Here is a 14946-nt window from a genome sequence, read left to right as displayed (position 1 = left end):
CGCTTGTAGTTGACTTTACACGTTTTTGTTTGTTCTTGATAGCTGGCGTTTAAAATTGGTTTTAATTAAGGTAAGCTGTGCAATTTAAGCCTGTAACAATCGTAAATTGTAAATATAAATCCTCTTTTCCCTGTAGTTATACTAACCCGTGTGTGGTTTTGGCTGTTGTTTATTACTATTATTACGCTGAAATGCTAACTTATAAAGCACTGAGTGATGATGTAGCTGCTACATCCGCACTCGTCTGCTAGCCTGTAGTTTAGTTGTTACGTCTGAACTCGTCTGGCTCAGTTATTATTGTCATTAAACACTAATATTAACGATTTAGACAGAATGTAATGGTAATATTCTTGCTTCGGTCTTTGTATTCATAATAATGAGCTATCTCTGGTTAGCATGTCTCTGTTGTCAATAATAATAATTGTGATAACTTCAATTGCTTTGATAATATATTTGTTTTTACAGGGCAAAATTTAGTAGCATCAGATCCACGTTTTTTTCCAAATAGTTTCGTCGTTATATAGTGCACACTTTCGTTTAACATGAATATCAGTACAGTCAGCTGCTGTTTTAGGGACGTTATGTATTATCGATCAAGTTTAGTTACTTATTATTTTGATCAGAGTATGAGATTATATTTTTTTAGCTGTCTATAGGTCATTTTTAAATGAGATTTTTATATTTTTTACATCAAAATAATCCAAACATGCACTTGAATTTCTGGATGTTAAACAAATAAGGACTTTTGAAATGAAGAATGTGTATTAACCATTTATGAGTCTTCTGTTGTGTTGATTAATAAAGCATAGACTATTCTTGGCAGTCTTGTTTGACCTACACTTAGAAATATGAGAAACAGCCTCATGACTCGTACTCAGGTATCCATGATAAAGCAAATTGTTCAGATTAAGCCCTTTTCATACTGCTAAATGTAACACAAAGGGGTTTACAGAGGTTGAGAGCAGAAGGGTTTACAAGGAGTAAGCGACACACATTAAAAATGATCAAACAAATAAAGAGACAAACAATTATTGATAAGACCATGGAGACTTAAGAGATAAATAAATCAATCCGAGGTGAAGAGGAACTGTGGAACAATAAATATGTAACTTGAACATGTAACACTGGTGGTGCACATATTATTACATGAATTGAAACAAAATAAAAATTAACAAATAATTTAAAGTCATAGACCTAAAATCATAGAGATTAAAGTTAAAAGCATACATGCTAAACAATACAATATGTTTAGCATGTATTATGCATTAAAGAACAGAAAAAAACAAATGACTATATTTGCCAAGACTAGTGACTTAAATACATAAAAAATATATCCATTAATGAAAAGTTGCTAAAATTGTTCATAGCTAAAATTGAGATGATGTAACAAACCATGAGATAACAAATAGATATTACATTTAAATGAAAGCAAGGTTAATTAGCTAAAAAGAAAAAAACCCTGCTAAAACATATTAAAAAGACTAACAGTTTTGGATTGGCCTAATTAAAGTCTGCACTTACATTAAGTGGCCATTTATGCTTGAAAAACGTTTCAATGTGGCTGAATTAAACTAAAACTTAGTGCCAGTTATCACAAGTGCTTGGTGGCAGTTGTTGCAGCTTGGATACTTTTAAATAATCTTTAGAAAACGATATTTTGTATTTAGTCAGGTTATGTTTGTCTGAAATTTGAATTCGTTGATGTTCTGAAACACCCCTCACCCCCAAAGACATAAGGAATCTGTAATCTATCAAATAACTACTTTTTTTCGGAAATGCAGTTTGTGATTACTTTTAGAAAAGAAGACAACTAAAATACTTTTAGCAGATATTTTGCATGTTTGTACTTTATCCTGATGTAAATTATCCATATTTGGTAATCTGTTTTCTTCCTTTGATCTCTTCACAGTTATAAAAGAGTTCCTGTGGTTGGCTTCAGATCTGGGGACAGATATTTTTTTTAAATAAACTTTTATTCTTAAAGCCATCTGAGCGAAAGTGATTATTCCTGCAATTTGCTGACTTTATAGTCAAGGACGATGTTTCATGTGAATGGGATGACTTACCACTGATTCAGTGACCAACCGTATTTCTTCAGTAATGCCCTGTATGGACATCTCCTAAACTACACATAGCAGCATCTACATTCGCTGCTGCTGTGGTCACATCGGCAAAATCATGATTGTCTGTACAGCCATCAAAAAGGTTTCGCGAAAGTGCAAATATGCTGTTCTGATTGGTCTCTTGTTGTCAGTCCTGGCTTGGAAGGCCAGCTTTACTGGGGACACTAACAAGACCATTGATGATAACTTTGCTATAACACAAACAGAAGAAGACAAACTGAGGGATGAACTTAACTCAAGGATCGCAGAAGCCAGTCACACAAATATTTCAGCAGAAAAAGATGAGTGTCCAGAGAAGTCTCCATTGCTAGGTAAGTATATTTCAAAGTGATATTTCAAATGGGGATTACTATTTTTCTACATCCTTCATTTGACTAAATAGATTTGTGTCATTCATCTTGGTTGGTATTTATATAGAAAGCAAATAACATAGTTCTTATATTCATGTTAAAATGCCAGGTGTTTTATTCAGTCGTAATGATTCATTTTGATTTTCTTGACCATGGTAGGGTGTTTTCAAACCTTATCCGGATGACTTGGTTCAATTGGGGATCCACAATTCAACATTTGTTACATTTCCAGCAGGAGTAGTTTTCTTCACACTGCCTGGTGTCAAACAAACCAAACCCTTTGAACAACCTGTTTACCCCCTTACCTGTGGTGACACTGCACCAAGAACCACTGAAGGAAACAACACAAAAACATCTGACCTTCTTTATTCATGAAATGTAAACAATAATGTAGTGGCGTTAGATTTTAGTAGTTGTAGAATTTCTCTTTTGTCTTGGGCAAAAGGCTATTTCACCCTCTAACCCTAGACTCATGTGTTTGTTTTGATCATATTTACCCAGAATGTCCTAAGCTAAGTCCGCTTCCTGCTTTTGGTGCGGTCTTCAGTTCACTTGCTATTGACATGCATTTGAGCCACACCAGAGTTCCCTTCAACTGAACCAAGGATTCTGTTTTTTAGGCAGACCAGAGTCCGTATTCACACCTCTCTAAATTAACCTGACTTTCTATGCAAACAAATTAGAGTTTGACTAAAATGGACAAAACAGGGCTGGTGCGAAAGCCATAAATTGTAATTTATTTGATAAACTTTAGATCAAATCCACCTATGCTATGAAGAGTTTGATAATGTGCCCATAGTTTATAGCAAAGTTGAGAAGTGTTAAAAACATACATCAGGGAAAGGTTATATAAATCTCCGAGCAGAATAGAAACTGGTCAGGGAGGGATTTCTGCCCAATAAATTTGAGAGCAATCTAATACATTTCCCATATGTCTCAACTAGTAGAGACAGACGCATTTTCACAATGTCCAGGCCTAGATTAACACTCCCAAAAAAGAATGTGCTACATCGGTTTGAATCAAACGTACCAAAAGGTGCGGGTTGTTTAAAAATGACTCATCATTGAAACAAGCACAATACTTTAGGGCAGTTTTTCTTCAGGTGGAGCAGGATTTTATTCAAGGTGAATGAAATCAGGAACAGTTTCAATTACCAACTTATTTTGACCTAAAATGTCCCAGTGTCTGTTAGAATGCAGAATATATGGATTGATTTTTTATTTTTTTTGTTGCATTTTTAAATCTGAAATTACTATACAATTATTTTATTCTTTCTTTAGTAACTTAATTCACTATATGAAACATACAGTACAGACCAAAACTTTGGACACACCTTTTAATTCAATGAGTTTCCTTTATTTTCATGACTATTGACATTGTAGATTCACACTGAAGGCATCAAAACTATGAATAACACATGTGGAAATATGCACTAAACAAAAAAGTGTAAAACAACTGAAAATACCCCTTATATTCTAGTTTCTTCAAAGTAGCAACCTTTTGCTGTGATTACTGCTTTGCACACACTCTGCATTTTCTTGATGAGCTTCAAGAGGTCGTCACCTGAAATGGTTTTCACTTCATAGGTGTGTCCTGTCAGGTTAATAAGTGGGATTTATTGCCTTATAAATAGTCATGAAGATAAAGAAAACCCATTGAATTAGAAAGGTGTGTCCAAACTTTTGGTCTGTACTGTAGATCAATCAATCATAGACAGACCAATGTGTTCAAGTCTTTATTTCTGTTAATTAGAACTAATGGACTAAGGAAAACACAACATTTAAGATTAGAGTACTACTACATCACATATAAGTTAGGTTTAATATTTGCTTAAAGCTTTATTTTCAAAGGTTAATTTTATTTTCACAAACAACTCATCAGAATGCATATTCTAAATATGACTGTAAATATAAAAACTTACTTATGCTTCATTGCTGTAAGTATTTCAGTTATGGAGAAACTGACAGAAGTTCACTGCAGAGTTGAATGTCTGCCTAAATTTCTCTCAACATTGTTTCTCCAGTGGGAGCTTCGAAGCTGACCTTTGAATCTTCACTGAACCTCAAGGATGTAGAAAAGGAAAACAAAGTAGTGACTAAAGGAGAGTACGAGCCGTCAGACTGTAAAGCAAGGCACAGCGTAGCCATCCTCATTCCACATCGTAACCGGGAGAGACACCTCCTCTACCTCCTGCACCACCTGCACCCCTTTCTGCAGCGGCAGCAGCTACACTACGCCATCTATGTCATCCATCAGGTACATTTCTGCATGTCATGCAGGTAAAACCAGTTTGTGCTTACTGTTGATATCGCTTACCCGTTCTCCTTGTATTTGAGTTGAGGTTTTGTTGTGAACCAAAGAAAATTGGAATGATGCAATAACGATGTCTACATTGCAAAACATCACCCCCTCAGTTACACTCGCAGTTGGTAAAGGTGACTACCATCTACACCAGTCAGACATTTTTATGACAACACAGGTTTAATCAAATTAGTAGGCATCATTAAACATTATTTAATATGATTGTACTTGGCTCATCTTTTAATGTACTTTTTAAGATTGTCCTCTCCTATATCAACATTCCTGGCAATCTAGATCTTAATTGGTGTGAAGAAAAAAATTTTACGTTATTGTTTGAATGTTGTATCCCTGCTTTCTTTCTTTCCTCCTTTCAGTTTTCTTTGTGCTACCTCTCTTCTGTCGGTGCTCTACATTCCTTTACTTCCTTGTGTCCTGTTTCATTTCTTTACTTGTGTTTTACACATTTCATTTCACTCCTCCTTCCTTTGTTTTCTTCCTTCCATTCCTTTACTGCAGGGGTGTTGAAATCATGTCCTCAGCTGCTTATGTTCTGCTCCTTTTGTGATGCGTCTCAAGTCCACCTGTGTTTTATTTCATTCTCTCCTTGTTCCCTTTCTTCCTTCTTTGTGTCCTTTCTTCCTTTCTTTTGTTATTTTGTTCTTTCTGTCTTTCTTAAGTGTACTGTTTTTACATGGAAAAATATCTAGGAACCCTGGCAATAACTTACAAATAAAACATGCAAAAAACATGCTATGCGGTGCTGATATGATACTTTGTTAGGGAACAGTGAAGCGAACTAGGTCAACCTCACCTGCCAAATGCAAATTATCTCTAAGCAGATATGTTAATGTGATACGCCAGAGGCAATCTGAAAATAAATGGGGCTTTTTCACAGTCAAAGATAAAATTACATTCTGTCGACAAAGGAAACTGGAAAACATGATAATACTCGTGATGAATATGTGCGTGTATGGAAACATGTTGAGAAAATGGAAAAGTGCTGAAATTCTGTTTTAGTTCAAATTTCATTAACTAAATTAATTTTTTTTCATTTAAGAAAGGTGGACAGGATCTAAATAAATACATTTTTTCTAGACAATTTTCTGTATTTCTGTTTATAATGATTTTTTTAAGTTGGATTTTAATTTCTTCAAATCAAGCCAGAAAACTTAAATCTTCTCCAAATTCACTTTGTATGCTTTCTGTTTCCTGTGTTTGGCTTCTCTTAATAAAGTCACTGCAGGTTTTACTATAATCCTCGATATTTAGCTAAAAGGATTTTATTTGATTCCTTGTCAGTCTTATCTGACTGTAATATAACAAAATTAAAGAGGCGTACAGCAATATGACTGTGCATTCTAAATAATACCTTGAAGCTCATGTCAAATTTAGGGTTTTCATTTTGCTTTCTTTCATTCAAGGCGGGTGATGCAACTTTTAACAGAGCCAAGTTACTTAATGTTGGATATTTGGAGGCAATAAAAGACTTTAGCTGGGAATGCTTCATCTTCCATGATGTGGACCTGGTTCCCGAGAATGATCACAATTTATACATCTGTGACCAGCAGCCCAGACACCTGGTAGTCGGCCGCAATGTCACCGGATACAAGTACGTATATAAATGAAGGTCTTTCAAGGCTGGGCCTTGTGTATATTCTTCACTCTGCTCCCTTTATTATAAAAACTGATATTAACTGGTGACATGCTTCTCTGGTGAAAACTTAAAGTCTGTTATTATCAAGAAGGCTGCCTATTTTCTCCTCAGACTCCGTTACAAAGGCTACTTTGGTGGAGTCACTGCCATGACCAAAGACCAGTTTTTTCAAGTAAATGGTTTCTCAAACAACTACTGGGGATGGGGTGGAGAAGATGATGACCTTAGAGTGAGGTGAGGAATATTATATTAGAGTAAGAAGGATTATCTGTATGCTGTCACATTTGAAGCAGATGTAATCCACTACAATGACTTATTTGATTCATCTGGCTCTGCTTTACAGAGTTGAACAGCAAAAAATGAAAATTGTACGTCCCCCTGCTAACGTAGCGCGCTATACCATGGTGTTTCACAAACGAGACTCTGGAAATCAGGTTAACAAAAACAGGTGAGTGGATATCTGATTTTTTTTAATTTATGTTGTTTTGTGTTCACAGAAAATATTCAGTCTTTTCAGTCAATCGCAATATATTTATCTTGATTATAATTTCAGTAATTTCTTCTTTTCTAGGATGAGGTTATTAAGACAAACGACAAAGATGTGGAGAGTTGATGGACTCAACAGCTGCTTATATGACACTTTATCGGTCGGGAGGTATCCTCTCTATGTGAATATCACAGTTAACATTGGTCAGCCTCAGAGCTGAGGACTCTGAAAGAAAACAAGTCCTTGTCCTGATATCATTTCCAGTTCGGGCCACATCAAGATTCTGAATTTCCTCAAAGGGCCGGATGTGGCAGAATTTATTAATAGAACTACCTATTAACAAAACAATTTAAATAATCTGGCTTGACATGATGCCAAGGCACATTGCGACCGCCAATAGGTCAGTTGCTGACAAGCCCACTGGATGTAGGGTAATGTCAGTACTTTTTAAATTTAATTCATATACAACAATTCTTCACATTGATGTACTTTGGCACTAAAAACTAATTTGGTTTGACTGGTAAAATAATATTTAAGCACACAACCAGTATCTTGAAGTTGTATTTATGTTGCCCTATAGAGACACGAGAGCCACATAAACAGATGTGGCGGGCCAGATTTGGCCCCCGGGCCTTGAGTTTGACACCCATTATTTTCTATGAGGTCGAGACCACTGTGTGCTGAAAGGTTATTAGATAACTGACAAACTAAATTCTCTTTGGTGAGATGATATTCCAGATATTTAGCACAGTTTTGCATATCCATGTTTTATTTCTTTATGTTGTTAGGAATGTAATCTTCAAACACTGAATTGTTAACTTCAGCTGTCATTCCAGTAGTTTTTTAATATTTTTTGTATACCATTGTTACCTGTCAGACGCTGATTAATTCACACTCATGCCTTATTTTTTGCCTGTCTCTCCACCACCTCATACTGACCAGGTCCTTGTTTTGGCACCTGAGAAGCAATGATTGGTTGTTGTATGACTTAACAAAGTCATAATCTGTTGATCTTGTAATGTGATACTGAACAGGTTCCAGGATGCAGGTTTTCTTAGAGAGAGAGATTACATAGTGAGGCCAGCAGAGGTAAACATTGCCTAACAATGTCTTAGGAAGGAGGAATTTATACTATTAATCTTTTGCACATAAAGTACCTCAAATGTAAGCGGATCGTTCGCAGTGATAAGCAAAGGTAAGAATACCTTTGAATCTTTTTTTTAAATTTTCTCAAGTGATAAGCACAAAGTTGAGAGATTTTTGGGAGGATTTTTTTGTGATGGAACAACACAAAATCATGCATTTTTCAGAAGTGGAATGATTGGCAAACTATTTTGCAAATTGTGTAATAACATTTATATTCCCTGCATAATTACTTGGTCAAACAACACTTTTGCTGAGATTGGAGCTTAAAGATTTCCTGTCTCTGCTCTACAGAAAATGTAATTTTTTTAATGTAAAATAGTTGCAGTTCACTCAGGTTGGATGGAGAGAGTTGGTGAACATCAGTTATCAAGTATTGCCACAGATTCTCAATTAGCAACCCATATGTGTTTATAGCTGCATATTTATTGGGTCGTTCTTCTGCTGGAAGCAAATTCTCCATCCCAGACTCAAGCCTTTTGTAGCTTCTTAATACATTTTCCTTTCACTTGCTATGTATTTAGCTCCTCCCATCTTCCTATCAACGCTGTGTTGAAGAAAGGCATTCCTAGAACATGATATGCCTTCAAGCAGTTTTCAGTATAGGAACGGTGTGACCAGTCCAACTCCAGTCCTCAAGGGCCAATGTCCTACATAAATCACATTCTGCAGAAGCTTTGCTAATGACCGCCGTCAAAACACTGTCTGTGATCAACTCCGTCGGCTCTTTTGTCTCCACTGCCTTTTATTATGTTTACAAGGAAGGAGGTTGGGCTTTTTCACATAGTCACACAAAGAACTGACCAATGACCTTTACTACAGGATGTTCTGGAACCTTCTGTGGACATAAGTTTTCTAACAGTATCAATACATTTGCAAGGCCCTGTGTTTGAAAGCTTTTTAATTCCAGATTGATCACATCATATCTCCAGCAGAATCAGTTTATATTACTGATGAATCACTATTTAGTTTTATTGGAAATAGTACAGGTCTGAGGAAACCCATTAGGTTGTTCAGAGCCCATCCAACTGATGAAGATCTAACTATGATCACCTTGGTTACACATGAAGGATTCAGATTTGTATCAGTCTGACAGCAAATGACAAACAAAACCTCTTCTTCCAAGATGGAGAAAACAAACATATGCTACAAATACAGTAATATCAATATACTGTGGTTAGTATGAAGTCAGAAATGCAGTTATACCTGGTATGATGGTTTTAAGTGGTAGATTTGTTCCTTTTTTAAGGTAGTCTCATACTGACACTGATGTTTTTTACTTTGAAATTTTGTCTCATACTTATGGTATAATTTAAGGTTACAATGACATTGTCAATGACATTTTATCACTCCAAAGTCATTTTTAGTTATATTTATACTTCTCTTGCATTAGTAAAATAAATCTGCTTTAGTAACTTAAGTGATAATTACATTCATAGGAAGTTTCTATAAGAAGCAAGTTTAATGAGCCAAAATAATTTTCTTTGTAAAACTATTATTTTCTTTGTTATTTTAAAGCCTTATATGCTTTGTTTCGTGTGGGACTTACTAATAGGTGATGGATTGTATACCACTTTTAACTTTTAAAGAAAATCAACATTATAGAAAATTGCTGAAGGAAAATTAGCATATTTGCTTCTATTGTAGCATGTTTCTGACATATATCAAGTTATTTGAAGGATTTTTTAATTATTATTTTTATATCATTTTAGAACATGGGATGCTTTCAAATTCCTTTTTCGAAACTGAAAAGTGTGCCCATGTCACCTTGACAATTCACTCCTTGTATGTTTTTGTGTCAGAGTCATGTGTCAGAATTGCCAAAGGTTGCTTCTCATTAAGGAAGCATTTATGTATGAGAAACAATTTTGCACACCTCATTAATTGGCAGTATACTGTAGTACTAGTACAACATATTTTAAACATTTAATGTGTTTTTTTATCTCTCCTTAATGAATGACATTATTTTTTGGGTGGTAGAATGAATGTGTAGACCGGTAAAGAAAAGCATTTACTTTTAAAACAACTTTGCTGACATTTTAAAGTTTAAAATAATGCTATTTGAACTCTTGAAGAATGTCACTTGACCAATTTTATTTTCAAAGCTTTTTTGGGTGGATGTGTCAAAAGTGAGATTGTTTTGTTGAGCCTTTTTGTTTTTGTATCTTTAGGTTTTTACAAGCTTATAATAAAAATAGTTTCTCTAATTGATTCTACTGATGTTTTTTGTTGTTGGTGCTTTATTAAAGAGTTCTAAAACTGGTTTGTACAGTTCACCCCTTATTTAATATTTAATAAAGAGGTGTTTACGTTTTCATATTCATATTCATACTTTTTCAAACTGACTATACATATCAAGTCAGTTTGGATAGTTTTGTTTCTTACTAAATAAAATCATCATTTAGAAATTACACTTTGTATTTATTTTGTTTATCTCTGATATTAAAATTGATGTAATAATTTTAAAAAATTTTGTGACAAAAAAAGAAAAATCCCTCAAAAAAATCAGTTAGGAGACAAATGCATTTTCACAGAACTGCTGCATCAAAAGCAATGATTGCAAAGTTACTTTATTTGCGCCATTCACACTCCAGGTGACACAGGCTTGAATTATCACATAGTAAATGAGAGACATGTACATAGGTGTATTTGTTATGGAGATTTACTGACAGTACTAATCCATCCCTCAGTGTCTCTAGCATATATTGGAAGCATTCTTGTTAGAAATTTACATTTGTTAGGGGTAACATTTAATTATTTTTCAAATTGTGCTCCTGATGTATCATTAGATATGTATAGGTTGAAATATCCCTCGTTACAAAACTAACTTTCTTAATTACAGCAGTTTACTAGATAGTATTTGAGCTTGTTGAAGACAGTGTACTGTAATAGACGCGGTTCCACCAGCAGGGGGCAGTGTATGAGTGTGATCATCGGGTTCCATTGGAGCACATCCTCTTAGAAAATATTTGACATAGGCCTTTTATTGCTGTATTAAAATAGATGATGTTTGCTACTAAGAATTTTCACAATATATCAAAGTCCTCACAATAAGTAATATGTGGTTTTTTTGTGATAATTTAGAAAACTAGGATTTGGATACATACTGTAGTTGATCGTTTAGTTTTTTTCAATATCAATGAAAATAATTTCATCGTGTCGTTTTTTAACTGATAACTGTGCATGCAAGCCAGCATAAAACACTGAAAAAACTTTATTTTACTTAATTGTCTTTAAGTCTGTAGTCAGTATTTGATGTGAACATGTGTCATACTGTAGGCTTAAAACATTGTTTTTAGTTTTCTGTAACCTTCAGCAATGACACTAAAATAACTCTTCCTTAATTATTCCATCAGAATTGAAAAAGTGGCCATGAGCAGCACAATGTGCCCATGAAAATAAATGTACTATTATCATCTGAAGAGGAAATTAACATCCGCCTGTGCTTCTGACAGCATGGGTCTAAAATTGAATCTGCTGGTGTGTTTTGGCACCTGCTGATATTAGACCTGTGCAAATTTATTTTGCCACCTATGAATAAAATAATAAATTGTCTAGTGTGTAGTGCAAAATGATGGCCACAGAATATTATGTGTTTGTGAAATATACTTAAAAATACATCAGTGACATTGCTGTAATGAAATGTAAATCCTCCTGTATTTTGCATTAAAACAAATACCTGCATAAGTTGATCTGCAAATTAATTTGTGGTTACTGAAGAATGCTTTTAGACTTTAACAAGGCTTTGCAGCTGGCACATTGACAGGAAACATGGCCTGAACAAGAGAGCTTAGATGAAAAGTTGGAAAGTACTACATGTGGCAAAAGGAGTTATCTATTAATCTGTCTGAAGTTCAGGGAACATGAAACTAAATAAACATGTACATAAAAGAAATGTAGTTAGAACTATAGATAGATAGATAGATAGATAGAACTCTCCCCCTTTAATGTTTTACTCTTTCATTGCTTTTACAAATTAATTTTTATCACTTTTTTTGCTTTTTTAGCTGATATCTATCCACACAGACTGACTGCCAAAGTTAGTATTAAATACTAACTTGAAGAGGGTGAATATTTATGCATTTTTATTTTAGACAGTCCCCCCCCCCCCCCAAGTCTTTATCTTTAATTATGATGATTTTCCACTTATACGTAAAAAAACATGACAATTGGGATTTTAATATTACATTATACCAATAAAAAATGTAATTCGGAAACAGCTAAGAGAAAAGGATGTTTAATACCTGTTTAAAGGATATTTTTGGTGTGTTTCGTCTTTCAAACGTGCATAATCAAATTATAATTTATTGAGACGTACATGCACAGCAAGATTTATGCAGTAATTATTCATTTATGTCTTGATTTTTTTCTTCTCTTTGCATCATTTCCTCACTAAGCTGAGCACCAGATGAGTTACAAATATAAAAGTCAAAGCATTACATATGGAACCCATCAGACATGTACTCAAAAACTAAAAATAAAGACACAAGTGAACCCTATTATTCACTTACAATACTATGTCTTTTTTTTCTTTTTAATTTACCAGCCCAAAGAAAGAGTGGGATATTGAGGCTTTGTATGAGCAGGATGATGTCATGTCCTCTTCCTATGGTGTAGAAAGAAACCTTTGTTTTGCAGAGGGTAGGCCTGGTCATTGCTCAAACATGTGACATTCACAAAACACTTTTAGCACCAAAGCAATTTCTTTCACAAACCAGACCTCTCCATTACTAAGAACGTCCATATTCCCTGTAATGTGTTCAGCAATGTGTTTGTTATAAAATGTATTAAGTAAATCATGTTAAATAACCATATTGTATTTTTTTTCTCTTTCTACTAAATCAACTTCTATGCTGTCTGAGGTTTCTTTGAGGTGCATGTCTCCCAAACTGCTTTCTTGTTTGCTTGTCTTGGACTTTGGGGAGTAGAATAGATGAATATAGAGGATATTAAACAGAGCAGTGATAGCTCTGGAGCGATGCCATTAATCACTGCGGTTCCTTTTAAAGCTAAAATGTTATATTTCCCACAGCTGCTGGGAAGGGTCAAAAGGTAGGTAAAAGTAAACCAGATATAGGACTTGGACAGAACGCCCTTTTTTCCAAGTAATGTTGATATTGCTTCATGTGTACTGTATTTCCAAAGTGCTAAAATAGGAGGAAACTGGACTTTTATTTTGGTTTTAAGATGTTTCACCTCTTATCCAGAAGGCTTCTTCAGTTCTCATTATAAGCTGATAGTTCTAGGTTTCTAACTATGATGTCCATCCCACCTCCATCACATTAATCTGGGGAGGTGAGTCTGAATCAACTCGCCTCCACAGACCAGGTGTTTCAAATTCCAGTCGTCCTCCTGAATTAAAGATGCGCCTAAACGTTTTCAGGACACCAGCCATCGAAGGCTGGAGTTCGAAACTGCTGGAACCTTCTCCTCTTTGTCTTGCTGTTTAGTGTTTTCTATTTTTGTACTTTTTACACTGCTCTTCCAAAAACAGATCTTCTTTCGCTTAAATGAGCACTTTAGAGTTCTCAAGAGATTGTCTCTTGTTCTAGAAATGTAGATAAATAACTGAGAGGCTGGCTGCTCTGTTCTGTGTTGTGTATGTTTTTGGTTTTATCCAAACAGACATGTCAACACTTAGGTCATTGCACTGTACTGCAAATATCACACCCTGTGGAGCATGTGGAGTATATCGTATTGAGGTCCTTAAATTATTTAGACATGTAGAGTTAAACCCAAATATTTTCTACTACTGACAGATTTAGATGTGAAACTATTTTCACTCACCCAAGAAGTTTGATTCTAATAAAAATGAGACAGGCAAAATATTTAGATTGTTAGAGGAATATTACTAAACAAATATGTTTTACAGTAATTTCATTGAAAAATGACATAATTAAATTAATGAATGGTTGAATATATGTTTATATCCAAAAGATATGCAAAATCTGCAAAAGGTATTAGTAATTTTGTGCTTAACTTTGTTAAAATATTACCCCCATCCAAAATCAGAACTAAAAACCTATCTTTTATAAACATTAAACAACTTCAAGAAACAGGTGAAGTAATCCAGTTGCGTTCTGTTCATTGAATTGGGATTCATGACTGAGAATCTTGATATGTGTGTACCAAATGTCTTGGTAAGCATTGGTTTAGTATGACATTTATCATATACATTTTAAAATGGCATTACGAATTTTAAAAACTGACAAAGGAATGAGCTAGAAGTTGTAAGCACCAGATCACAAGGCTATTTAAAACCAAGCCCCAAAACAGGATCAGGATGGTGTACAGCAAAAATAATCCAGCGAGGAACTCAGTGTTTCTCAAAGATAAGGAAGATCGATTGGTAGAGCGAGGAACTGGTGAGTCTAATTTACAGAATGTGGAATTACTGTGTCTTAAAATAAGATTTAACAATTCTGGATTCGTAGAGATGCTTCACCTCTTCTCCAAGGTGAATCAGCTCCAACAAACTGTAAATGAATTTTTGACATTCCATCAATTTTATGTTTGATTCCTGCATCTTCTTATACAGTTCCAGTAGGGAGAGGTGTGCAGTCACAGGCAGTTCATCTATCCTTGGTCACAAAGTCATAAAATTAAATTTATTGCCTTAGAGTTTTATTTTCCCATGTGGTGAGAGTCAGAGGGCTCCGGTTGTATGGTATATCCTGCACTATTACATGATATTTACCAGGCTTGGCATTCCAGAGCAGGGATGTAACTGAAATAGATCCGGTGGAGACATGGAGGGCAGCTGTGGAGGAATCCATGATTAACGAACTCTCTGCATTTAAAGTCAACACGTTGCACTGATTAATTTTGTGTTTCCATTGAAGCTGCAGTCTAATTTAAAAGGAAAGCAATAAAATGCAAGGCAGTTA

The 14946-nt window shown here is 34.8% G+C and overlaps 1 protein-coding gene across 1 annotated transcript; it reads left to right on the top strand.

Annotated features, from left to right (window-relative positions):
• Nucleotides 1-10321, top strand: b4galt4 (UDP-Gal:betaGlcNAc beta 1,4- galactosyltransferase, polypeptide 4). Its single transcript, XM_028031104.1, has 7 exons — nucleotides 1-70; nucleotides 1910-2434; nucleotides 4498-4730; nucleotides 6197-6384; nucleotides 6541-6663; nucleotides 6773-6877; nucleotides 7001-10321. Exons 2-7 carry the CDS (start codon nucleotides 2179-2181, stop codon nucleotides 7134-7136), a joined length of 1041 nt encoding a protein of 346 aa, XP_027886905.1. The 5' UTR covers nucleotides 1-70; nucleotides 1910-2178; the 3' UTR covers nucleotides 7137-10321.
• The last annotated feature ends 4625 nt before the right edge of the window (nucleotides 10322-14946 follow it).

The sequence above is a fragment of the Xiphophorus couchianus genome, chromosome 11, assembly GCF_001444195.1.
Source record: "Xiphophorus couchianus chromosome 11, X_couchianus-1.0, whole genome shotgun sequence".
NCBI classification, from domain to species: domain Eukaryota; kingdom Metazoa; phylum Chordata; class Actinopteri; order Cyprinodontiformes; family Poeciliidae; genus Xiphophorus; species Xiphophorus couchianus.
The sequence above is the reverse complement of the archived record's forward strand: the minus strand, read 5'-3'. Positions and strand labels throughout refer to the sequence as shown.

Excerpts from the sequence above, each read along its gene's own strand:
- b4galt4 (XM_028031104.1), top strand. The coding sequence starts at position 2,179 with ATGATTGTCTGTACAGCCATCAAAAAGGTTTCGCGAAAGTGCAAATAT. Across the intron at positions 4,731-6,196 it reads CCATCTATGTCATCCATCAG|GCGGGTGATGCAACTTTTAA; the intron begins GTACATTTCTGC and ends CTTTCATTCAAG. Across the intron at positions 6,664-6,772 it reads GATGATGACCTTAGAGTGAG|AGTTGAACAGCAAAAAATGA; the intron begins GTGAGGAATATT and ends TCTGCTTTACAG.